Below are 22973 nucleotides of genomic sequence, written 5' to 3'. Positions count from 1 at the left end.
TGGCCACTTGCGCTCTGCGCATGTGCGAAACCTGTGGACGTTTCCCAGGGGGTGAATATCTTGCCTCTACACTTTGTTTCTTTGGGAGCTCCCAGCCAGTCCTCCCATGTTCACACTAGTACTACTGTGTAGCTTCACATAAACACAGAGGGACACACAATGCTCAGCTGGCTGGACCACGGACAAGACCCATAACTTCGTGTCAGTTTCAGCCTTTTTTTGTTATTATGCTGCCTTCTTCTTCGTGGTGAGTAACTAACGTAAAGTTACCGTTTTCAGTCCCATAGGAATCACTCTGTCAGTTATTAGTTTATATAGTGACCTTATCGTATATGTTGTTTATCACTTTGTTTTGTGTTTATCTAGACAGACGTAGCCTGTATCGCTGTGGAATTTGGGCAACCGCTGGACTCTTAGTGAAATGTTTACTGTTAATTTTTCAAATTCCTATTTTAGGACTGTCTTGAAGTCTCAGACAGCCTGAAATTAGCACCAGCGTTTTTGACAAACTTACTATCGGTGCGTCTCGGACGCCGCTCTGTGCCTGTGCAGAGGAAGTTTGCTCTGGAATAAATGAGACTGTGTCTGCCAGTGTTCCTGCTGTGAAGAAAAAGCACCGTACGGGGGTGGAGGCGGGTGGGTGGAGGGACAGTGTTGTCATTGTAGCTGACATGATCGCCGTGTGTCTCCGCGAGGGGTGAAGAGGTCAGCTGCCTAATGACTGGTATTATGCCAAACAGGAAACGACTCCTGCACTCACCTCCTACATTCCTGTAGGGATTTAAAGCGTGTTGTCTGAACACAGTACTGTAACTATTGTAAACTTGTTGTAACCCCCCCCCCCCCCCCCCCCAATACTGTCTCTATAAAGACGCATATTCTTAACTACTTTACAGTTGTAGTACATTCATGCAGTATAGCCCCCTCCTCCTGCTTCACGCGAACGCGCACGTGCACTGTGTGGTGTTGCTGCTGCTGCTGCTGCTTTGAACCTTTAAATTATTGATGTGGTCTCAGTGGAGACCCACATGAACTGTAAGGTCTCTCTCCTCTGTCAGATATTAAATGTAATACATGCGATGCAATTGGGACAAGAGGCAGCTACTGCAATGCAGATTTAATTAGAAATACTGTCATTTTATTTTTAGGAACATTGAACAGTCATGCAGATGTGTTTTCAGGACAGATAAATCCCTTTACACCTAACTGTCTGTGCAGCAGAGGGTTCTACTGTGTAAACAGTGAAATGGCACAATAAGCTGTCTCTTGTTTCACCTCTTATTTGCTGATGGATCCAGGAAGTTGCTCAATCTGAGTGCAGGCACACACATACATACGCACACAAACACACACGCACACACAAAGCCTCATTGGTTTTTGAGTATTTGCTTACTGCAGACAGTCAGAAACCCCTTGTCTTGTGGATGTCTGTGTATTAGTGCAGGACTGTGGCAGAGTCCAGGCTCTCTGTGCAGACAAGCAGCAGCCAGTGGTTTATACCACTTTCTTTCATGACCAGAAGCAATGTCACTGTTTTACTAGGTGTACTCTGTCTTTTAGAGAACGCATATGCTGTACTGTTTTCAGAGGCTCGTGTTAGTTTGAACGTTCTCTTCTCTCTGGGACTTGCGGGGAGGTCGGTCTGAATCCTGGACATCTGCTTGTATTACTGTTGCATATTGGATTATGATGGAAATGAAACATCCTGGGGTCAAATAGTTCTGATTGCTGGGTAAAGAGAGATCAAGTTAGACTGGGATTATTTAGTTTTCATTCTGTAAAGAATGAGTTCAAACAGATTTGACCAAGATTACTCCCAGTGAAAAATCTAAACCAAACTAGAGTTGAAATGGTTTGTTGTTGTTGTTGGCAGAAAATTAGCAGCAACATTTATAATGATAACTGATTATTTAAATATTGTTTTTTTTAAAAGAAGATAAAATGCCAGAAACTATCGTTCCAGCTTCCCAAATGGAAATATTTGTGGGTTTCCTTAGGCTTCTATGATATTTAATGGATTATATTTGTGTTTTGGATTGTTGTTCAGACAAAACAACACATGTCAGCTTGGGCTTTAGGGAACTGTGCTTTGCATTTTCACTATTTTCGTACATTTTATGGGCCGAGCTGATTAATCAAGAAAATATTCAGCAGAGTAACGCTGATAAAAATAACTGTTTCAGGCCTAAACCGAACAATAGCAGTTTGCCTTACATTCAAGAGGTCATAGGCTCCATTGTTTCCAAAAATGAATTGACAGCTTCTGCACACACAGCTAACTTGGCTTGTGTAAGAGACTAGGTTGGACTACTCTAATATCAGCTTTTCTTTTCTTACATCACTCTGCTTAGCTTTTCTTTTACATAGTAGCTTTCAGCAGACCTGCTAAGGTCTGTAACCTTGAAATTACTCATGTTTGGATTTATTTTCCATGTTCACATCCAAAAATAGCAGCCACTTGAACCATTACACCCTCCAGCCCTCAACGTGCAGCCATTGGACGGTCCGTTTCCACGTATTCTTCACACAAAACTTGAGGAATCATTGGAATGTTAATTACTCTGCTGGGAAAAGAAAAAAATGCTCCAACGTTCGCTTACAAATGGTTGTAAGCGAACGTAGGATTTCAGTTCACATTTGCACACTTATGAAAGATCACTTTGTAGGATGATCGCTATCATGATGTTGTTAGCCTAAGCAAACTTGTGGCCTGATACCGGCTCGACCAGCAGAGCTGCAGCTTTCAACAGGAAAGATCTCTCATTCCTCCAGTTGTCATTTTCAAAAGATGTTTTGTGTGAATGTGTTCACTGGGGCTGTCAAACTGAAGCGCAGATGTTGTTGCCGTGTTACTCTATTGTTGTTCCATTATTAATTCATTGATTTATATAGTGTCTCATTTTATGTTCCTGGGTTAGGAGTGGTGAAATTAGTGCTGCTCTTTGGATTTTTTTTTGCCTCTCAGAGTATTGATATGTGCAGTTGTTACCAAAGTATGATAAATATTGAAACCAATGGGCCTTTTTTCTTTGTGTCTATGCAGAATGTATATCAACCACCACAGCCAAACAATGAGAGGCATCCTAAAGAGAAAGTTTGCAGAGGTGGATGACAATTCCTGCTACTCCTCCTCCTCCTCTCCTCCATCCTCCCTCTCCTCCCCTGCCTCCTCAGAGTGGGAGTCCGACGGGGAGAGCAGCTCCTCTGACAACCAGGATTTCACCCCTCACAGCTGTTCTTCACCCACCAGTTTACCCAGTGAGTCTCTTTTCTTTTTCCCCACTTTCAAATAATGCAAACCTCTTCCTTATCTGGCTGTTTTCCCATCAGTGTTTTATAGGAGTGTCTCTTATCACCCTGCGGCAGCACTGTTATGACTTGCTGATATGAAAATGCTAACCTTAGGGCTATTCTAGATAATGTACAGAGAATGACTCTGTCTGTCCGGTTGTGTAGAAGATTATTTGCCTGAGCAATAGCATGTTGTGGAATCAATTTGAATAGCAAGGTCCCTTTAAACAAGTCAGATCAAATGGCCTAATCCAGATATCACAAAGATGCACACAAGGCTTGCAATGCCAAAACACTCTGCAGGTATTGTTGTACACTCTCAAACCCTATGTATTATAGTTTCAGCCTTGTTGATTTGAGTCTGTTACCAGGTCTCACAACTGGTGTAAACAGTGCCCCAGTGTGGAGCTGTTCAGGCAGACAGAGCAGCTGAGACAAGCTTAGTCAGCTGGTCTCTGTTGTTTACTGACTTTTGCAACTAGAGTTCAGCCTCAGTTATGTGTGAAGGTCAGACAATTTGTTGAAGCCAAACTGCTAAACCAAACGGTAACCTGATGGATATTAACAACTGAACTGTCAGAAAGACTCTAATTAAATTGTAGTAAACCTCCAAAGAGTTTTACCACAGTTTGTTAGACCCTGGTTCACCTGTTTTCTCTCTTTGCTGTTGATCTGTCTAATAGACCCCTTTCTTGGTATTTACTGTCCACATGTATGTCCAACTATTGACCTAAATCACTTTAGTGAAGCACTGGTATCTAGTGTGTCACCTAGTGGCCATTCAGACACCTACAGACACCAGAGGCCTGTATGTATCATACATCTGATACACTCCCACAGTACCTCACAGTAGGACCAGAGAATTGTTTATGGAGCTTCCAACAGTGACTTTCAGCAAGGACAGTAATTACTGTCTCTACAACATGTAGAGCTGCAAAGTAGAAATCATCATTACCTATTTTATTTTTTTCTGGTATTTGTCTCCCTAACCCTTTTCCTGATGTTTTGTGTCTCTTTTTCAAACCCAACCAGTTCGGGCCATCCTGAAGGGGTCTAAGCTTGGAGGTGCACAGAGCAATGTGCACTTTGACCAGGTGACGGTGTTCAGTTTTCCACGCTGCCAGGGCTTCACCAGCGTGCCCAGACATGGAGGTGCCACCCTGGGCATGGTGCGGCAGCACAGCACCCTCCAAAAGTACACAGTGGCAGAGCATGCAGTGGAGCAACGGCACAGGCGCAGAGAGAGGCTCCGGGAAAGACTGAGAGAAGAGAGGTTCAAGGCACTGAAACATAAAGTAAGTGCACTTAAATTTTCCATTAGTTTTCATTGCTCATCTATGCAACCATCTTCTTACCCAGCCTGTTGTTGTGATTCCAGTTGATCACCAGTGGGGCCTTGGACCAGCGAGGGGCGGACAGGCTCACTGTGGACCAAATCCCAGATGATAACAGTGACATCCACATCAGTGATGCTGAACTGAAGGATGGAGGTTTCCTTCAGCCGTACTCCTTCAAACAGCGTCAAGCGCTGCTCCAGGCAGCAGGGGTGAAGCGCATCGACAGGGAGGAGAAGAGGCAGCTTCACGCCCTGCGTCTCTCCAGAGAGGCCTGTGGATGTGACTGCCAAGGCTTCTGTGAGCCAGAGACCTGTGCATGTAGTCTGGCAGGCATCAAGTGCCAGGTATGGCTCTTATGCATACATACATACAATTACTTCCACTTAGAACACACTGAATAACACGAGGGCTGATTTTAAACTTGATTTGGCCGTGACAAGTCACTCTGACACATCGTGCAGTGCAGAGGTTTGGTGTTTCATCGTCTGCACCTGAAATGTGGACAAATTTGAATGTGAAATTGTAGTTGGAGCTGGTCAAGCATCTCACATGTAAATCAGTCACATGTTAGAGGAACGTTTAGGGAAGAGAGTAAAGTAACGTTTATCTTTGCTGCTTAGCAGAAAGCAATATATTGATATATACTGTAAAGAAATATCAATTTATCTGACATTAGAGATTTTACCATATTGTTTATACTATGGTATCAATCCTTTTAGTGTAATATGTTGTATATTGGTGTATTAGACCAGTGGTTCCTTACTAACATCCAATTAAAATGACAAATGATTTATCAGCCAAAAACTCACTTTACTTGCATTTGTCTTTCAGTGATAAACTTCAGAACCTGATGTCCTGATTTGAGTACCCACAACACTCATTTTCTCCTCCTGCTTTCTTTCACCCCCACAGGTGGACCGCTTCAACTTCCCATGTGGCTGCACTAAGGACGGCTGTGGAAACACTCAGGGACGAATTGAGTTCGACTCCAGACGTGTGCAGACCCATTACATCCACACTGTCATGAGGCTCGAACTGGAGCGACGGCTGCAAGAAGAAACACTGAGCCAAGAGGACCAGACAGAGCTTCCAGAGGACCTTGTAGAGCACAAGGACCAGGATGAGGCTCATGCGGTGCAGGATGCACAGGACAAGAACTGCCCCTTTGCTTTCACCATGGAGGAAGACGGTCCTTCTCTCACCCTGCCTCCCACTCCTTCCTTCCATTTCATCCCAGAGCGGTTAGCAGTGGAGGAGAACAGCTGCAGCAGCGACATGACGGAAACCTCCTGCTCCTCCTCTGACTCTGATGCTGGAGGATGCCTCACTGGGAGTCAGAATCTCCCTGAAGTGGACGGAGGGTTGCCCTGTTCCCTAAGGAACTGTGACTCTGAAAATAATAACTACTCTGTGTGCAGTCAACTGAGGCACATAGGAGAACCGCTGACACAGCACAGCGGCAACTCCGCCACACACAGCACAACTACTGACAGCACGGGACCACTTACAGCCAACACATTCACAGACAATATGAGCAGGACCTCGCTGACAGATTATCTCAGTGAGAATGCAAACCAAGCCAGAGACTTATTTGACAATGACTCTCTCGAGGGCTTCCCCAGCACCCCCTCCCCCTCTGTGGACTATTCCTCAGGCAGGTACATGGACCTGAGTCTGTCCTCTGACTCCGACCTGGAGTTCTTCGACAGTGACTATCCTTCTGGACCACTGCACAGCTCTTTTAAAGGACACAGACATCCAGACAGCGTTTGCCATCTCCAGCTGTTTAGCTCTGCCATTCTGCCACAGTACGAGTCGAGCACCTACCTCCTGGAGTCTTTGATCGGCCTGACTGAACCGAGCCCAGAGCAGGTTTATTCAGTCACAGATAATCAGTTTTTATAGGTGGTTTGAGGAGCTCTTGTAGGAAGAAGAAGCTACGTGAGAGAATTATATGTAAAGAGCACTGCTTTTATATATTTGTAAGAATATTTTAACGTACAAAAAATGATTGATAAAATATTTTTTCCATGCTGTATATTTTTTCTATTGCCTAAAATTCATTTGCCTTTGTTTCAGAGGAACCACACCTGAGTAACCTAATATATGTCCTGTTCTTTTTTTTTTTTTTTAATGAATCTATATAATGACATGTTATTTAATTTCTTCTTGAAACATGGCCATTGAGAATATTGGATTCTGATGAATGGAGGGTAATGCATCATTTTTAAAAATAACGTTACCCAAAGTTAACGAAGCTATACACAGAGTCAATGCAGAGTGCCCATTTCACGGCCATGTTTCCCCCAAGATATCAATAAAAACACCTGTATTTTTCTGGTTGCTGGCTGTGATGTAAGCAGGATAATCCACTCTGACTCACACTGGTTTCAGCCTTCATTTTGTGAATTAGTTTTAATAACTGCCTGGATCATTGTGGATTATCCTTTATATGTTTCACAATATGTTTAGAATCTCTGTATTGGAGTAATAAAATATTTTTTATTTATTATTCATTGATTCTTGATTTGTTTGACTGGTAATTTTGTATCAATCATCAGTTCTTAGGAAATGTAAAGAAACCAAGACTGTGCAGACATCAACATTCACAATTATTTATAGATTAAGTTTACTCTCCAGGCTCTAACTCAGTCTAGTGATTTGGGAAATGCTGCAAAACATTATTGACATTACTGATTTATAGTCAGTTTTATTAAAAGTAGACTGATTACTGGACTTTAATACAGTCGTAGCCCTTTTTCACAGAAGCAGTTGTTACTCTTCATTACAGGGAAAGCACAGGTATAACTAATCACATTTAGGATGGCTGAGCTCCATAAGGTGTCCCAGTAAGGTGTTCCAATGAGCAGGTATACACAATACCATGACAATGGAACCTGAAACTGTAGCAGGCAGGACATCAAAAGCAGTTTCACGGGTGCAACAGATTCAGGCAACAGAGGTGATGCCCAACCTTACTCCGTCTCTCTGACACATTACCCTGATTTCCCACCTGCCATGTCTATCTACATTCTCTACAAGGTACCATTATACAGTGAAGAGCACTAGGACCCTCCCATAATAAATTTAGGAAATATATTTACAATTTAATCTTGCCAATATTTCCACATCAAATGACTGTTGGCTAATGCAGTTAAAATAAAATGCATAATAAAATAAAACTACTACTGTTGATCTGTGGCTGCATTCTCACCATGAAAACACGCTCCCGGTAGTAAATCTCAATTATTAGGGTTTCCAAAAATAAAAGCACAACATAACAAAAATGAACTTCCTTTTTTTTAAAATCTGTTTTATCCAACCTTATACAGTCAAAACACACGTATGTGTTGTTTTCCGGTTCCTTTGCTCAACCCAAATATGAATAAACCTCAACATCATACTGATGCCGGCATAAAGTCTCAAATCAGCTGGGATGTATAGAAAAGGAATTAGTTTTTACTCATAGTACTTTCCCTACGGGGATTAATAACGTTAATAAAGTTATTCTGATTCTGATTTCCATAGAAGCTGTATCGCTGACAACAAAGTATATTTCAGAAGGTTTTTAAGGTTTTAAGGGGCTGTGTTGGAGCACACACTATTTGTTGTTTCATTAAATTTTGTTTTTACAAACATTTGGCCTGTTTTAGGTCACTGCACTTGCTTCTAAACCTACTTCGTGCGCGCGCGCTGGGAAGACTGAGCACGGTCCATAGACTGTATAAGACACGGTCACGTGTTCGATGGTAGCGGTGTTCGATTGTGTTGGGCTGCAGACAAGATGGCCGCCAACTGTCAGCCGTGATAATTCTCAGACTCTTGTTTTCTCATGATATTAATATTCGAAAAAGTACTGTAAGAAATGGGGTTATCGCAGAGTTCAGAAGTGTCCGAAGGAGGGACGTATGGATACCATGTGCACGGTGTAAGGCTTTAAAATGATTCAGCTTTAGAGCAGCGTGTTAGAGCAGCTTATCTTGAAACGTTACCTTATGCTAACAGATAACTAGCTGCTGAAGACCCACCGGTAAAACTTGACGAGGTGGCACTGATTACCTGTTATTCCACGTGGACACAGTTATGTAACAGTGGCCTTTACTGGGTTATTCATTGTTTGAAGAAATAAGCTTGAATTCCGACTGTATCTTGTCACAAAGAAAGTCTTCCACCAGTCGTCAATCCTGAATCTCGGCTATTACGGTGCCCAACATTGTTTTTAAATCAAAGACGCTAAATCCAACATGAATGCCTGTAGCAAATACTCTGAATACTATGGTGAATTATAGAAGGTAACTTTTACTGTCCCATGACTTCAGCCTTTTCAAGCTGGAAAACCGTAACGATTGTACATTAACGTTACAGTACACTGGTGCTGGAATGATTACTCGACTAACTGATAAATCGATCGAGAGAGATCCAGAGAAAGTGCCAAACATTAAGTGGTTCATGCTTCTGAAATGGGCCGTGATTTATAATCTCTAAAACACGTTTTGAAATTAATAAATAATATTTGAACAGCATAATTACAAGCAATCAATCACAAGTTATCAAAATGGTTGTGTGGGTTTTTACAGGTGCAGCCAAATTCCCCTGCAGAAAAGGCCGGACTGCAGCCCTTCTTTGACTTCATTCTGTCTCTGGACAGTAAAAGACTTGTAAGTGTATTGATTATATTTTAATTAGCACTGACTTTACTAGTCACTGAGCACAAGATGGTCATCAACAAAAGGTACCAAGACATCCAGGAACTTTAACACCAGAAGCTTACCCCCCACCGTGTAGCTACAGTACCATAAATAGTTTGACTTTTGATCCTTTTTATTACTGTATGCCAGAATGAGGAAAATGACCAGCTGAAGGAGCTCCTAAAGGCCAACATGGAGAGAGCAGTGAAGATGGAGGTGTACAGCACTAAAAGCACAAGGGTTCGAGAGCTGGAGGTGGTGCCCAGTAACATGTGGGGAGGACAGGGCCTGCTGGGTGCCAGCGTTCGCTTCTGTAGCTACCAGGGAGCCAATGAGAACGTCTGGCACGTCCTGGTGAGCTGCTTCGTCTAGAACCAGGAAAACCCACTGACCTGGTTCTGACTTGAGTCTCTTCACTCACAAACTCATCATGCAGTAGCTTCATGTTTTGTTTGCTCTATAACTGAAATTTCTTTCTCTTAGGATGTGGAGACTAGTTCACCTGCTGCACTGGCTGGGCTTCAGCCACACAGTGACTACATTGTTGGAGCAGATCAGGTGTTGCAAGATGTAAGACTCATTTTAATACCATACATCATTTTGTTAAGTGCTAATATATTTTTGAGGGTAATTTGTGGGATTTTATTTCCCTATGATCAAAAAATAAACTTTAAAAGTTGTGTTTACGTCCGTCTTTGAAAGACAAGCTGTAGTTAATTCAGAGTTTCTGATTTCCAGTCAGAAGACTTCTTTTCACTGATCGAGGCCCATGAAGGGAAGCCCCTGAAGCTGCTGGTGTACAGCACACTAACAGATGCCTGCAGGGAGGTGGTGGTCACACCTAACGGAGCATGGGGAGGAGAGGGCAGGTATGTGGCTGTGGAGTGTTTTGAACAAATTACAGAACAACTTACCTCACAACCACTGCTTTGATGCTAAATGTGAAAGTGAAAGGTGCATCCAGATTAAAACTAAAACTAAATGAAACTAAATATTTTTTTCTGTTGTATATCCTATCAGATTATTTAAATAAATCATTGTAAAATTAAAGTTAGTTATTCACTCACATTGAGGCTCTTTAGGGTTATTTATACTGCATTATTTCAGGGTTAGGGTTAAGTTATACAATGTGTACAATGTTTAACAGTGATGCTATAATATGAAATTATCTAAAAATGTTTTCACTTAGTCTGGGTTGTGGAATTGGTTACGGCTACCTGCACCGAATCCCTGCAAACCCTGATGTATCGCCTGCAGAGCCTCTCACACCTGTTCCTGAGGAGAACCCCTCTCCAATACTGCCAACACATGGATTCACAGAGGTAAGTGTTAAATCAGTGCTGCAATTAATGATTACCTTTATTTGAATAATCTGTTTTTGCTTATTTTTTTCAAATGAGGCCAATTAAAAAATGTCAATTACTTCTGTCAAGCAGCTAATTTATTAATTGGCTAATTGTTTAAATTATGTCCATTTTTTGTTTTACAACAATTTGCAGAGTGAGTGCACTTCATTGAACACAGAGACAAGGCAATAATAGTCACTGCTCTATGTTGAAATGTCTCATTTTCCTAATCAACCACATTGATTTTCTGATAACAAGGTTCCTACGCAAGTATGGAAAAGTATGGAATTTGATTTTATAAATTTCCAGGTTTGGAAAAGTATGGAAAATGGAAACTATTGTATTGAAAAATATTCATGTTTCCAAGACTATTACCACTGCTCTATTTTCTAAAACATAAAATTATGAATATCGACAAAAAGAAACGGATCGATCTGTTTTTGAGGCCCTTAGCAGCTCAGCTAAAATGTTTGTGTGAGAGCACACAGTAGGCTATGCGTCATAGACTATAAAACAGCAATGCATTCATATGATAGACCCATGGCTATGCGTCTCAGAAAACATTTGGGCAGATTGACAAGTTGAATGCCCAGCCCTCTACTCTTATCCTCCTCCAACCCATTGGCCTGCCCAGTTGTCATCAAGTTTCACTGCTGCTTCCACAGACGGGTGATGTCCACACCGTGAGCGAGCTATTCAAAATGCCTGTTTATGATCATTGACAGAATTCGTTATGGGTAAATATAAATTCTCTGACGACTGGCTCATAAATTCCAAATATAAAGACTGGTTGGATAAGGATCCCATATGGATAAAGAAAGCTAAATGCAGACTTTGTGTAAAATCGTTTGACATCTCCAACGTGGGGGAGACGGCGGTTGTGATTTGAATTTGTCTGGGTTTGGTCTTTATTTATTTGTATGAGCTACATTACCTAGCTATAATCTTCTGGAAATTATTTGGTGACACAATGGCATATATATTCAGAATAATGAAAACAAACCATAAATTCCATAATTTATTTACATGATACACATCTATTTACTCAAATGTCACAAATTATTTGATTTTTTTTTTGACTGAGAAGTCTGGAAATTAGGGTCTGGAAAAAGTATGGAATTTTGACATTTCAAATGTGTAGGAACCCTGTGATAATGTTCCATGAGATCAGACTCTTAGCAGCAGAGATGAAGCTTCTCTCTGTGTGTTTCCAGGCACCTTTAATGGCAGCTTCAAGTCAAAGGGAAGACGTACTAGACCTGGAGCAGGTCACCCTACAGGAAGCTCCTCTACCTCCACCCATCCAGAGAGTCATGGACCCTGGTCAGTTCAGACGTGCAGTGATAAAAAACAATAACTCCTTGTCATCTGACCTGTGTTGCCTGTGTGTTTATGAAAATGTTGCCAGCAGGTTTCTTGTGTTTGCTGTTTTCCAGGTTTCTCAGACTCTGAAGTGGCGGTGATGAACTCCGACACTGCAGATTTGGTGGATAGGCTGGAACTGTCCATGTCGTCCATTGACATGACCAACACTTCACTGGCTATGCATGAGGAAAAGGACAGCGAAATCTCCGGTGTGGGTGAGTTAGCACAGCAGCACTTCATTCCAGTGTCCAGGTGTTATCATGTGTAGTTTTGGGAACAGGAAATAAGTTTGAAGATTCATTTATTGGATGTTAATGCAGTTCTATTGGCCACTTTTACCTTTGATCCCAACTATGTTTGGTTTCCTGTTGAACAGAGGAGCTGGAGGACAGTGTCCGGCTCTCATCATCAGCAGACGACCAGGCTGAGTCACAAGAGCTGACCGTGGACCTCACCTCTGCTTTCACTTCCACTGACATTTTGTCTGATTCAGGCGTCCCACCTGCTGAACCGCATCACCTGGTCACAGAGTCCACAGACCTACAAAGCTTTCTTATTGAGTCGAGTGAAAGCCCAAGTCCACCTATGGGTGCGTTGTCTCTCCCTGTAGAGCCCCTTGACCCTCCTGCTGTGCTCTCTGTCCCAGCCGTAGACCCTCCCTCTCCATCTCCCGTCGATCTCCTGCAGTCCTCGGCTCTTGGCGAGTCGACGGCTGACGATTCTCCTGCTCAGGCTGTCGAGGACTCAACAGGGTCAGTAGACGAGTCTCCTGCTCAGCACTGCAGCCATGATGAGGAGGAACCAGAAGAGCCACATCTTGAGTAAGCTTGCATCAGCCCACACGTAAAGTACAAAAGAGCAAATTGAAGTCGACAATCAGTTTCTGAAAGGCTTTTTTTCTTTTTTTTAAAAGAAACACTGTAGAGCAAATACAGGACAGACCGAGGGAAAGCTGTGTGATTTGATACTGATAGTCTTACATAAGTGCATATCACCAGGTTAGTTACACTACAGGAACAAGCTACAGCATTAACATTTAACTAGAGAAATACTTTGAAGCATTGTAGGAATATCCTATTTGTTTTATATGTGTGAATTTAAAGTTACAACTAATTAGTTGGTCAAAAAGGATGTAATGTTAACGTTTTTATTGTCTGGTGCAAAATTAGATCATACGGGTGAAGAGACTTCGCTTCTGATACACTAATGTGATGAATACTTGAATACTTCCAAAGATCAGTACTTAGTATATCGAAAAAAAACCCACAGGTCATTCAATTACTACAGCAAAGAACAGCTGCACCTTATTTTATATATCTGTAACACTATCAAAGTTTTTAAAGCTACCAGATTGTGGGCACTTCAGCTGAACTAGAACAGTTCTGGTGTGCTTTGAAGAATGCTTTGAACATAATGATTCCCCGAACACATCTTTTAAAAACAGTTTAATTGTAAAAGGGGCATTTACATTTATTGGGTTTTAAAATGGTTTAGCTGTGGGATGGGGGAAATGTTTGTCCACTTGTGTTAAACCAGTCCGTACATGTTTTCACACCAGATTTGATGACATCAGTATGTTTTAGATGCTGTCTTTAATTTGCCATGCAGTCTGTGATCGGTTTGAAAACCTCATTACTGCCCGTCAAGCTGAAATCATGTCCCCATACTTTACTTTATTTTCACCTCGTAATCTATGCAACAGTAGATGAAGAACTGCCTGTGGCTTTACAGATAATGCATTTATCATGTAAATCCAATAGAAAACAAGCCTTTTGATACATGTAAGAGGTCTGGTAACAGAAATACTGCTGTTGAGTAATAGTTTTCTTTTTTCCTAGGGAGCTACTTAATGTTTTTTCACTGTCAAAGTAGGTGCTAGTGTGTAAAATAAGGAAAAGTATTTTTGCAGATATTTTATCAATGAATTGTATGTTTTATTAGGAATGAGTGCAGAGTCTTTTGATGAATGTGAGATGAGTGAATCTTTGATGGTTAAACAATCATATCACTTGACTTTAAAAAAAGAAATTGTCCCTTGTTTTTTCTTAGTTCACACACACCAGCTGAACACATTACAACTCAAGAAACATCCATTTATAATTCCCATATATCTTTCATTGTTAAACCATTCCAATTTATTTCTCTGAATGCCTAAAATATACATATTTCACAAATTATTACAACAGGGATATTGCAGTGTTATGGCCTAATTACGGTACCCATCCTATTTTTTTTTTTTTTTTTTTTTTTTTGGCCAATTAGAGCTCACTCGATGCGTCCCCCACTACAGCGTTACACACTCCTCATGGCAAAATTAACTCCAGAAAATTTACAGTGAAAGGATCTGTTGTTCTGCTTGGTGACACACTAAGAGAGAAATGAGTATTAGCCTTTATTTCACTTTGGTGAATTTCCCACAGTGGTTGAATGTTCATATATTCTCTTGGATGAGATTCCCCTTCAAGTTATATTTATGTTTCATTGAACTCCTATTGAGTCTAAACGAAATATACATTAGGAACAGCCCTCACTGTCAGCAAAGTCGCTGCTCATGAGCCAAGCACAGAGCAAGTAAGCATGAGTTATTGTTAAAGATATATACCTTATATATAATTTCCCGATCGCTTAGATGACTTGGACGACTACTGACATTCTTAAGAATAAACTGCAATTTCTGGGTTGTAGTGAACACATCAAATGCAATTTTTTAAACATCCAAGTCAGATTACCTTCAAGACCACAAATGTGCTCTAGGGTTTTGGAAAAATAACTTGGTTTTTAAGTAAACTGTACAACAACAAAATAACTGCTGCAAAAAAAAAAAAAAAAAAAATCAAAAATGTTGTTCACATATTTACAAAAAAACAGAACATTCAGTCCACTGAGAACAGCACAGCTAAACAGAAAAGACAAAGACAAGTTCTTCCGTTCAATGATTAAATGTCTAAGCCAAGGTTAAGTTCCAAGTTAAGATGGACAACGTTGACAACAGAACAGATGAGGACTGCTTTGAGGGGACTGTGATGCTAGTCAGAGACCAAAGTGTACTCCTAAACTGGTGATACTGCTGAGACAGGTGTGGAGTGCTTGTAGAACACGGACAGTTTTTGGAATGTACTAGAATAGTCTACTACATCCATGTGCATACACACTCAGACACAAACATGGTCGCTTCAAAACAAAATGCCAGTCAGGAGGAAAGAAAGAAACAGCAGTCAAAGGTGTAAAAATAAGGGGGGGAAAAAGAAATGAGTGTAGTGCTGGAGAAAATGTTAAGAGTCCATTCTTCAAACTGTATTAAGAAAAAAAAAAAAAAAAAAAGAAACAAAACAATACAGACCACTTATCTCCCAGGTGTCTGTTGGCTGCTCCGGCCTGTTCTGGTCAGTTCCCTATGATACACCATGAGCCACGTCCTCACAAATTTTACTGGATTCTCATTGATACTGCGACTCTTGACCACACAATGGGGTTTAGGGTACTACATGTCAGAGGTGGGTGGTGATTGGCAAATGACGAAGAGTTCTTGTTTTAAAAATCATGACTTTCACGTGGACTTCTGCCTATAGTGAAGCGTCAAGTCCCCTCCGCTCTTCCAGATAAAATGTTTAACTGTTCGCAGGTCCATGTTGGGATCCAGAACCTGGTTCAGAGATTTAAAAAAAAAAAAACAAAAAACAAAGGTTAATAACATCAACTACACTTGAGGATGTATAGGATGTACTCATGTAAAGATGTTCTGGCAAAGACTGTGTGCCCACCTGGTCTTGACACATTAGCTCAATCTTCTCCTCAGCTAGCATGGCCATGTCCTCTTCCTTCTCCTGCTCCCCGGGCTTATCGTTGGCCGTGGAGCTGGTGGTCTGCGACTCGTTGTCCAGGTTGATGATCTTCTCGTATACGTGTTCCATCACCTTCCTCACTTGGAGCATGTCGCTGGCTGAGAGACGGTCCCTGGGGAACACACAGCAGGTAAAAATCAGCTCTGATTTACATATTTAAAGAAATACATGTTTTTATAAAAACCCACAAGAAAAAAAAACTCACTTCTTTAGGGTTTTTGCACCAGAGGAAGAATGGGGCTGGAGGTAGAACGGGATTTTGTTGAACTTGGGCATATTTTTCTGCAGCAGAAGAAGAAGGACAATACAGTGTAAATAAAATGCATGACCGAAATATATGGAACGTCTTAGAAAGGAGGAACTTCCTCAGCAGCATATGTGGTAAGCACAGCTATAGTACTAACAATCAACACAGATTTTTTTTAACACATTATATATAATTGAGCTAGCACTGACATATAGCATGCACAAAATACAACACTATTTTTAGGAAAGCAAATAAAATTACTTTAGCCAAGTGAATTAGTGAAATGAAGTGAAAATAAAGTAAAATATAACTCTGTAAAGAAAAATGCAGTTACAGTCCAAAGCTGTGTTTGTTTTTATCAAATTATTGTATGTGAGGCTTAGCTCTACAGGCGCAGAACCTCAAACTCACTAAATTCAAACGCTCTCAGGCCAAAGCTAGAAGACTAAGTGATAGACAATACGATGGAAAGAGAGAGAAAGGGAAGGAGGGGAGCGGAGGAAGAGGAAAGGAAAGGTTTTAACAGAACGTCACGTTTTCTGAAGACACTGTACCTTAGAAAGCCATAATACTCACATCTACAGTTATATCAATAACCCACTGTGGGACTGTCTCATTCAGCAGCATGGATTCAGTCTCTCCACCTGAATCTCTACATAGCAACCTGAAGCACATAACACAAGACATCAGGAGCAATTAGGAGCTGCAATCAGTGAGTCAGCTATTAACATTGCTCATGGCAGCGCTCTCAACTTACACTTAACCTGCACTGACAGACAAAAGGTTCTTAGTTAAAAATGTACCTAAACAGAGTTCTGCCTCCTGCTTCCCCAAAGATGACTGGCGTGTGTGGTGGCACCTGGAAATATCCATTTCCTTTCTGGACCCTGTTCTCCTGCTCTCCGTTCACTGTGGGAACAACAACAACACAATCCTGCTGTAAGAAAAACTGAAAGACGCCTTGGGCACCCAGCACTCACTGACAACGGTAGGACATGAGTGTGCAGACACACACACACACACAAAATGAGTAGAACAATGAATGAACACACCTCATTGAAGTTCTCTGAATATCACTACAGAAGTTTGATTTGATTTTGTAATAACACCTCAGAGAATGGACCACCAGCCGTGTCCTTACCATGGTTCACCTCGTTCTCTTCCTCGTCCATGGGGTTGATGCGAGTTCTGGGCCAGAACTCCAGCAGAGCCTGCAGCAGCAGTCCACCCAGGTTTACTGCAAAGGCCAAGGGTCAGAGTGTAAAATTAAGTTACAGCCTCAGCTCTGCACTATTTAAAATGTGATTAGGTCAGATATCTTACGCTTTGGGTCGGATCCATCAGAGCTCGAAAACCCTGCGTCCTTTGCTGACACCCAGGCAGCGAAGCAGTCGCTCTCATCCAGTGTGATCGTGAGCATCTATTCAGCACCAAACGAAAGGAGAAACATAACACACAACTATCAACCTATGACAAAACCAGGCTTAGAAGAGTTCTGAGAAAAAGTCACAGTATCTAGACAGATGAAAATGTCAATTATGGCCAGGTTTGGAACTCACCCCAGTCTTCAGATCAACAGAGAACCAGTTTGGCACATAGACCATCTTGAAACGCTTTTTAATCTCTTCATCAAACTCCACCTTCCCCAAGTCTTCACCCTTGCAAGCCTAAAGGTAAAAAAAAAAATACATAGCATCAATTCAAAACGTACATTTCACCAGCAGTGTTTACAATATAGACTGGATGAAAGAATGGCAGACGCAATCACACTCTAAAATACATCACTACAGCGTGGATTTACCTTTAGGACATCCCAGAAAGCCACATTGTTGTTGGTATCTTTGGTGAGTATGTGTCTCTTGTCATTCAGAATGTGGCACTGGATAATACTGGCACCTCCTGTAAACACAATTTTTTTTTACTTTAAAAAAAAAATACAAGAGAAGAATTTGGGCTGTAGCTTCAGATTTAAAACTAAAAACAAAAAGAAAAAAAAAAACAGTTTACCTTTGATGACTTGCTCTGGCTGAGTACACAGTGGTGTCAGAGGGGTACTGCAGTCGTTGTCATACTCCCCTGATGATCGGAAGTTGTGCATTCCCTTTAGAGACTGCACGAAAAACACACACACAGGGCGTAATAATCATTAGAGATTGTCCTGGATTTTAATAATCGCTTCCTCTTCCTTGCAGCAATAGCTGTGATTAATGTAATGCAATTACCTTTTGTGTATCACCCACTCCATCACAAAGCTGGTTTTAATTTCTACACACATTACAGGAGGATTACAGCTGAGCATCAGACATTGCCACATGGACAAGTCTGTATCCCAGTCATTACATTGACAGTTGCCCAGTGATCTCAGAGGTGTCACGCATGCTTACCCATTTATTAACGGATGACTTGGTGGTGGAGACCCAGATTGCTGGAGGTGGGTCAGCAGATCTGTCCAGTTCCATCTGAGCAAAATAGAAAGATGACAAAAAGGTTGAATGACTCCAAATGGTTAGCTATGAGCACAAGAATGACAGAGAATACCAGGGTTATTATTCTGATTTTTTTTTTAACTTCGAAAAATTAAATACAGCACAACTGTACTTAAAACAAGTGCTGCCATTGCCGCCAAAGCACGGATGGAAGACCTGCCTCAAAGAAAAAACAAAAAAATTCATGCATGTGAAATGAAATGTCTGTCCAGTTTTTCTTTTTAACACAGAAAGCAAAGAGCGTGTACCGTACTAACCCAAAACGCAGGTATAATGAAAGGAAGGAAGGGAGGAAGGAAAGAGGGTCACAAACTAACAGACCCAGTATTTACATCTACTCTGTACACAGACACCAGTTGAAAGCATTGGTCAGCATACAGCCAACACCTGTGCTGCTTATTAATAATATTTTTTTTTTTTATGAAAAGTTAATTCTAGAGAAAGCCTTTAATGTCAAATTTATCAATTCAATGCTATGTTTCACAGGGTTATTGGACAACAGAAAGTCTGTCCCAGGTTACTGTGTCCTGTGATCTTACTTTGAGCACCGGGGCCTTTTCCTCACAGATGAGCACACGGATGTCTGGGTTACGCAGGTCAGTGCAGTAGATCTTTTTGTCCCTGCCCCCAGAATAGACGTGTGTGAAGGCCTCATTGACCTGCAGGGCCCACACCCCTTCATCGTGCACCCGGTAGGTGGCAATACACCTCTGCTGGCCGAGCGACCACAGACGGATGGTCCCGTCTGAACTGCCCGACAGGCACTGTGGGCACAGAAACAGAAAGATGCAGATCCAAATTTGGAGAGTTTTGTTAAATGGCTGCCAACCGCTGTTAATATCAAACATCTTAAGTCACCTGAGTGCCATCTCGATTCAACAGCAAAGACTTGACGTTGTCTGTGTGACCTTTTAGCTTCATGAGTTTTGCACATGTTCGAGGATCCCACACTCTCAGAACCTGAAGAACAAAAAAGAAAGAATTTTACATACTGATGAACTTCACAGAGCACTTTGACACCCAAACTGTTTTCTCCATTAGCAATACCCTTGGCAACGATTATGCATAGAAATACAACCTTGCACCATGTTTACTCTCTAACCTTTCTGATACCACCCAAGAACCAGCATAAATTAAACTTAAGATGTAAACATTCAACAGTAATTTGTAAGTAATTTACTTAAGATCTGTGATGTGAGCTTTTACTCAGTCTAAAAAAATATCACGATTTAAGAGGTCAACATGACAGGTGAAATTATTTGAGTGTTGCATTAGGTCTGGTTCAATTGAGCTATTAGTGTGTGTGAGTCACTGATGGGAACCCAGACCTTTTCTGTTGATCCAGATACAATGACTGTGCCCATCTGGTTCATAGCCAGACTGTAGATGGAGTCCTTGTTTCCACTTAGTGAAGAGGCTGTTGCAGACAAAACAGAATTAGTCCACAGGTATAGAATTTCTTCCACTGAAAAATATAAGCTATTAAAGATATCTAGACCATATACAAATGCACAATTAAAAATACAGTATGTTGACCTGACATGGGCACAGCTGTGACACAGAAACAAACATTACTTACTGGTAACAGTGTTGTTGGAAGCAGTGAGTGCTGTTAGTGTGTTCACATCCCAAAGAAAGATCTGCCGGTCCAAACCCGCTGACGCCACAAGCTCCTTGTCCTTTGCGTAAGCCAAAGCTTTGACATAGTCTTTGTGTGTTCGTAACGTTGACATACAGAAGCCTTTATGTGCATTCCATACTTTGACTGTTGTATCTGATGAGGCAGATATCACTGAAAATGGAAGAAAGTCCATGAGAATAGCAGAACACAAAACGCAGTGATAGGAACTAAACTGAACAATGCCTAAATTCTAAATAAAACAGCTGTAAGTGATCCAACTCACATGTTTTTCCATTGCAACAGAGAACTATGTCATTAACCCAGTCTGTATGATGCTCCATCGAGGCAATGTACGGGTCCTGCTACAATGACAGAAAGGAAAACCTGAGACCGATGGACGTGTGTATAAGATAAACTGATGATTGTGCCAACACAGCTGGCTAATCGTAAAATGAATTTTCCATTCCGATAATAAGTTTTACCTTGTGCTGGTAGACACTCCATATCCGAATGATAGAGTCCCTCCCAGCAGTGAACAGCCGGTTCAGCGCAGGGTCTAGCTGTAGTGCATTCACCCCATTTCGATTATACTTCTCCACCTCATCTCTAATGACATAGGACACCTGAAACACAAAGAAGGGAGTGACTTCCTCGTGTACATTTAGCGTTAGCAAGCTAAGTTTTACACCCTTGCATTATAAGGACATGCATAGCCAACTAATGAAACGTGTCACTAAATTACATTTTTATTGGGAATGGACTCCTCATAGAATCGTTTTAACAAAGAACGAATTCCGTACTTATAACGTGCTTTGATTTGTTAAGATCGTACAATGGCAGGGTGCACGAGAAAACCAACGGGACACGCACGTATTCCCAGCAATTAGACGGAGCCCGAATGCAGTGTAGCTAAGGTACCGTTAGCGCTGTAACAGCATAAAAATGCTACTAAGACAAGCACACTAATCGTTGGTGCTAGATGGTGAGCTTGGTAGTTATGCTAAAACTGTTTTTACAAGTACGTATATGATAATTATTTACAAAAGCATATAGTCATTTAGGCGCTAGCATTAGCAGGAAATGCTAACAACTAACGCAAGCTAAGCCAGCTAGCTAGGTTAGCCGGCTCGAGTCATGACTCGTTACAGTAGCGCTGCCTATTTCAGGCGGTGTTTGCTGTCCGTCGGCTGTCAGCGAAGCACTCTTTTAAGCTGAAGACCCTCTTACTGCCGTTGCCAAAATCTTAGCAGTAATGCAACTCTGATCATTTACCTGGACTTTTCTCCGCCCAGCAGCATTTTGCCTGTGATGCGTGGCCATCTTGCATGTTGACAGTCAATTCATGTGATGCTACATCCGGAAAAAAAAGAAAACATATGCACCTGAGCTTTATGGGTAATGTGGTTTTAGCCGTTATCATATTTCCCTGAGAAGTGTCTAAAATGTTTGTGAGAAGGCATCTTAACATGGTCATTCACATTGGCACAGGAGCAGCTTTTGCCTTTAGGCAAGGTAGGCAACTGCCTGGGGCCCCTAACTAAGAGGGCCCCTGACAGCTGTATGATACTATATAATAGTAGTCAGATAAAAAAAAATCTAATTATGTTCCTGTTCTAACATACGTATATATAAATGTTCTCTCAGACAGCTTAAATAATACCCTTACAAAATACCCTCAGAGTGTTTTTTTCATCATCACTAGAGCTAAATCTGCCCCTGAATTGTTAAAACAGTGTCGGGCACACACAGAATGGCTTGGACCAGGGGTGTCAAACCTGTTCCACAAAGGGCCGGTGTGGCTGCAGGTTTTTGTTCCAACCAAGCAGCAGCACACCAGACTTGACTCATTTAATCAACTGATCTCAGTCTTCAGACAGTTGATTGGTCAAACTGTGTGCTGCTGCTTGGTTGGAACAAAAACCTGCAGCCACACCGGCCCTTTGTGGAACAGGTTTGACACCCCTGGCTTGGACATATGTTCTCAGTCTTTTTTTCTTCTTCTGCACAGTTATTAAACCCCAACATGAATGTGTATTACAAATGTTGACCCACCTTGATAAATAATCTTGTCAGAACAGAAATAGTGCACCGTTTTGTGAACAGAACAGTAGCCAGGGATTTAAAAATACTGAGGTCGTGAGTCAAAATCCAGTATTTTGTTTTTATTTCCCAACATGAAAGCCTATTCTGTTTCAAAGCCTTCCTTATGCTGCCAGGAATAAAATGTTGGTGAAAGATGGTGACATGTGACATCCACAGGGATGTGGGGTGGAATAACACTTTGCCTACAAGACTAGAATTAACCTAAAAACAGTGTAAGCTTTTAATTATGGAATATAAAACCCCACAAAACTACCAGTAAGATAAATTAAGGCACGGCTTCAGTGTTCTCACTGACAGTCAGGTCCCCTATGGTGACTTCAGTATGTTGCAGCTCTGTTGTAAAAGAACAACTTGAAAGCACAGTGACCCTGGTCTTCCTCTTTACAGTAGATAGAAAGTCTTCTATTGGCCACTAGAGGGTGCAATAAAACACTAAGACTGTGGGCGAGGGCTGCACAACCAAGTAATCCAAAACCACCACCTCTTAGCCCATTGGAAACACACCAAATGAAAATACTGACAACTTGTGTCAGATCACCGCCATTTTAAGGTTCATTCAAGTGCAACAGGGTTTGATTGTAAATCGAAATCACAGAGCAAGTGATTCCTCCCTGTGCCTGTGACAGTGGAATAAATTGTTTAGCACA

General features: G+C 41.5%; 3 protein-coding genes across 5 annotated transcripts; 2 read left to right on the top strand and 1 right to left on the bottom strand.

The window, feature by feature from the left end:
• Positions 1-111: 111 nt before the first annotated feature.
• LOC121193758 (cysteine/serine-rich nuclear protein 1-like) lies at positions 112-7140 on the top strand. The gene is made up of 5 exons (XM_041056219.1): positions 112-247; positions 3044-3258; positions 4324-4586; positions 4670-4972; positions 5541-7140. The coding sequence occupies exons 2-5, from the start codon at positions 3045-3047 to the stop codon at positions 6531-6533; spliced, it is 1773 nt and encodes a 590-aa protein (XP_040912153.1). The 5' UTR covers positions 112-247; position 3044; the 3' UTR covers positions 6534-7140.
• A 1266-nt stretch (positions 7141-8406) lies between these two features.
• gorasp1a (golgi reassembly stacking protein 1a) lies at positions 8407-15768 on the top strand. 2 transcript variants are annotated; one of them, XM_041054665.1, is made up of 9 exons: positions 8407-8556; positions 9206-9286; positions 9467-9670; positions 9800-9886; positions 10055-10185; positions 10506-10638; positions 11877-11985; positions 12099-12242; positions 12674-15768. In XM_041054665.1, exons 1-9 carry the CDS (start codon positions 8494-8496, stop codon positions 12850-12852), a joined length of 1131 nt encoding a protein of 376 aa, XP_040910599.1. In that variant the 5' UTR covers positions 8407-8493; the 3' UTR covers positions 12853-15768. The 2 variants fall into 2 exon arrangements, with proteins under 2 accessions (XP_040910599.1, XP_040910598.1); XM_041054664.1 differs by having other exon boundaries at positions 12404-15768.
• Positions 14151-21552, bottom strand: LOC121192781 (WD repeat-containing protein 48). 2 transcript variants are annotated; one of them, XM_041054663.1, is made up of 18 exons: positions 21496-21552; positions 20706-20846; positions 20507-20585; positions 20182-20394; positions 19931-20019; positions 19461-19562; positions 19142-19366; positions 18501-18575; positions 18124-18226; positions 17918-18015; positions 17676-17783; positions 17440-17536; positions 17258-17353; positions 16920-17025; positions 16693-16780; positions 16075-16151; positions 15789-15981; positions 14151-15670 (listed from the first exon to the last, which is right to left on the bottom strand). In XM_041054663.1, the coding sequence occupies exons 1-18, from the start codon at positions 21541-21543 to the stop codon at positions 15575-15577; spliced, it is 2034 nt and encodes a 677-aa protein (XP_040910597.1). In that variant the 5' UTR covers positions 21544-21552; the 3' UTR covers positions 14151-15574. The 2 variants fall into 2 exon arrangements, with proteins under 2 accessions (XP_040910597.1, XP_040910596.1); XM_041054662.1 differs by having other exon boundaries at positions 20507-20582; positions 21496-21550.
• Positions 21553-22973: the final 1421 nt, after the last annotated feature.

Source organism: Toxotes jaculatrix, chromosome 14 (genome assembly GCF_017976425.1).
Source record: "Toxotes jaculatrix isolate fToxJac2 chromosome 14, fToxJac2.pri, whole genome shotgun sequence".
Taxonomy (NCBI): Eukaryota; Metazoa; Chordata; class Actinopteri; family Toxotidae; genus Toxotes; species Toxotes jaculatrix.
The sequence above is the reverse complement of the archived record's forward strand: the minus strand, read 5'-3'. Positions and strand labels throughout refer to the sequence as shown.

Bases quoted from the DNA above. Each gene is read 5' to 3' on its own strand.
- LOC121193758 (XM_041056219.1), top strand. From the start codon at position 3,045: ATGTATATCAACCACCACAGCCAAACAATGAGAGGCATCCTAAAGAGA. The intron at 4,587-4,669 runs GTAAGTGCACTT...TTGTGATTCCAG, and splicing joins TCAAGGCACTGAAACATAAA to TTGATCACCAGTGGGGCCTT. The intron at 4,973-5,540 runs GTATGGCTCTTA...TCACCCCCACAG, and splicing joins TGGCAGGCATCAAGTGCCAG to GTGGACCGCTTCAACTTCCC.
- gorasp1a (XM_041054664.1), top strand. From the start codon at position 8,494: ATGGGGTTATCGCAGAGTTCAGAAGTGTCCGAAGGAGGGACGTATGGA. The intron at 9,287-9,466 runs GTAAGTGTATTG...ACTGTATGCCAG, and splicing joins CTCTGGACAGTAAAAGACTT to AATGAGGAAAATGACCAGCT. The intron at 10,639-11,876 runs GTAAGTGTTAAA...GTGTGTTTCCAG, and splicing joins CAACACATGGATTCACAGAG to GCACCTTTAATGGCAGCTTC.
- LOC121192781 (XM_041054663.1), bottom strand. From the start codon at position 21,543: ATGGCCACGCATCACAGGCAAAATGCTGCTGGGCGGAGAAAAGTCCAG. The intron at 16,781-16,919 runs GTACATTTTTAA...TATGTGCTTCAG, and splicing joins GGAGGCAGAACTCTGTTTAG to GTTGCTATGTAGAGATTCAG. The intron at 16,152-16,692 runs GTGAGTATTATG...CTTCTGCTGCAG, and splicing joins TTATTGATATAACTGTAGAT to AAAAATATGCCCAAGTTCAA.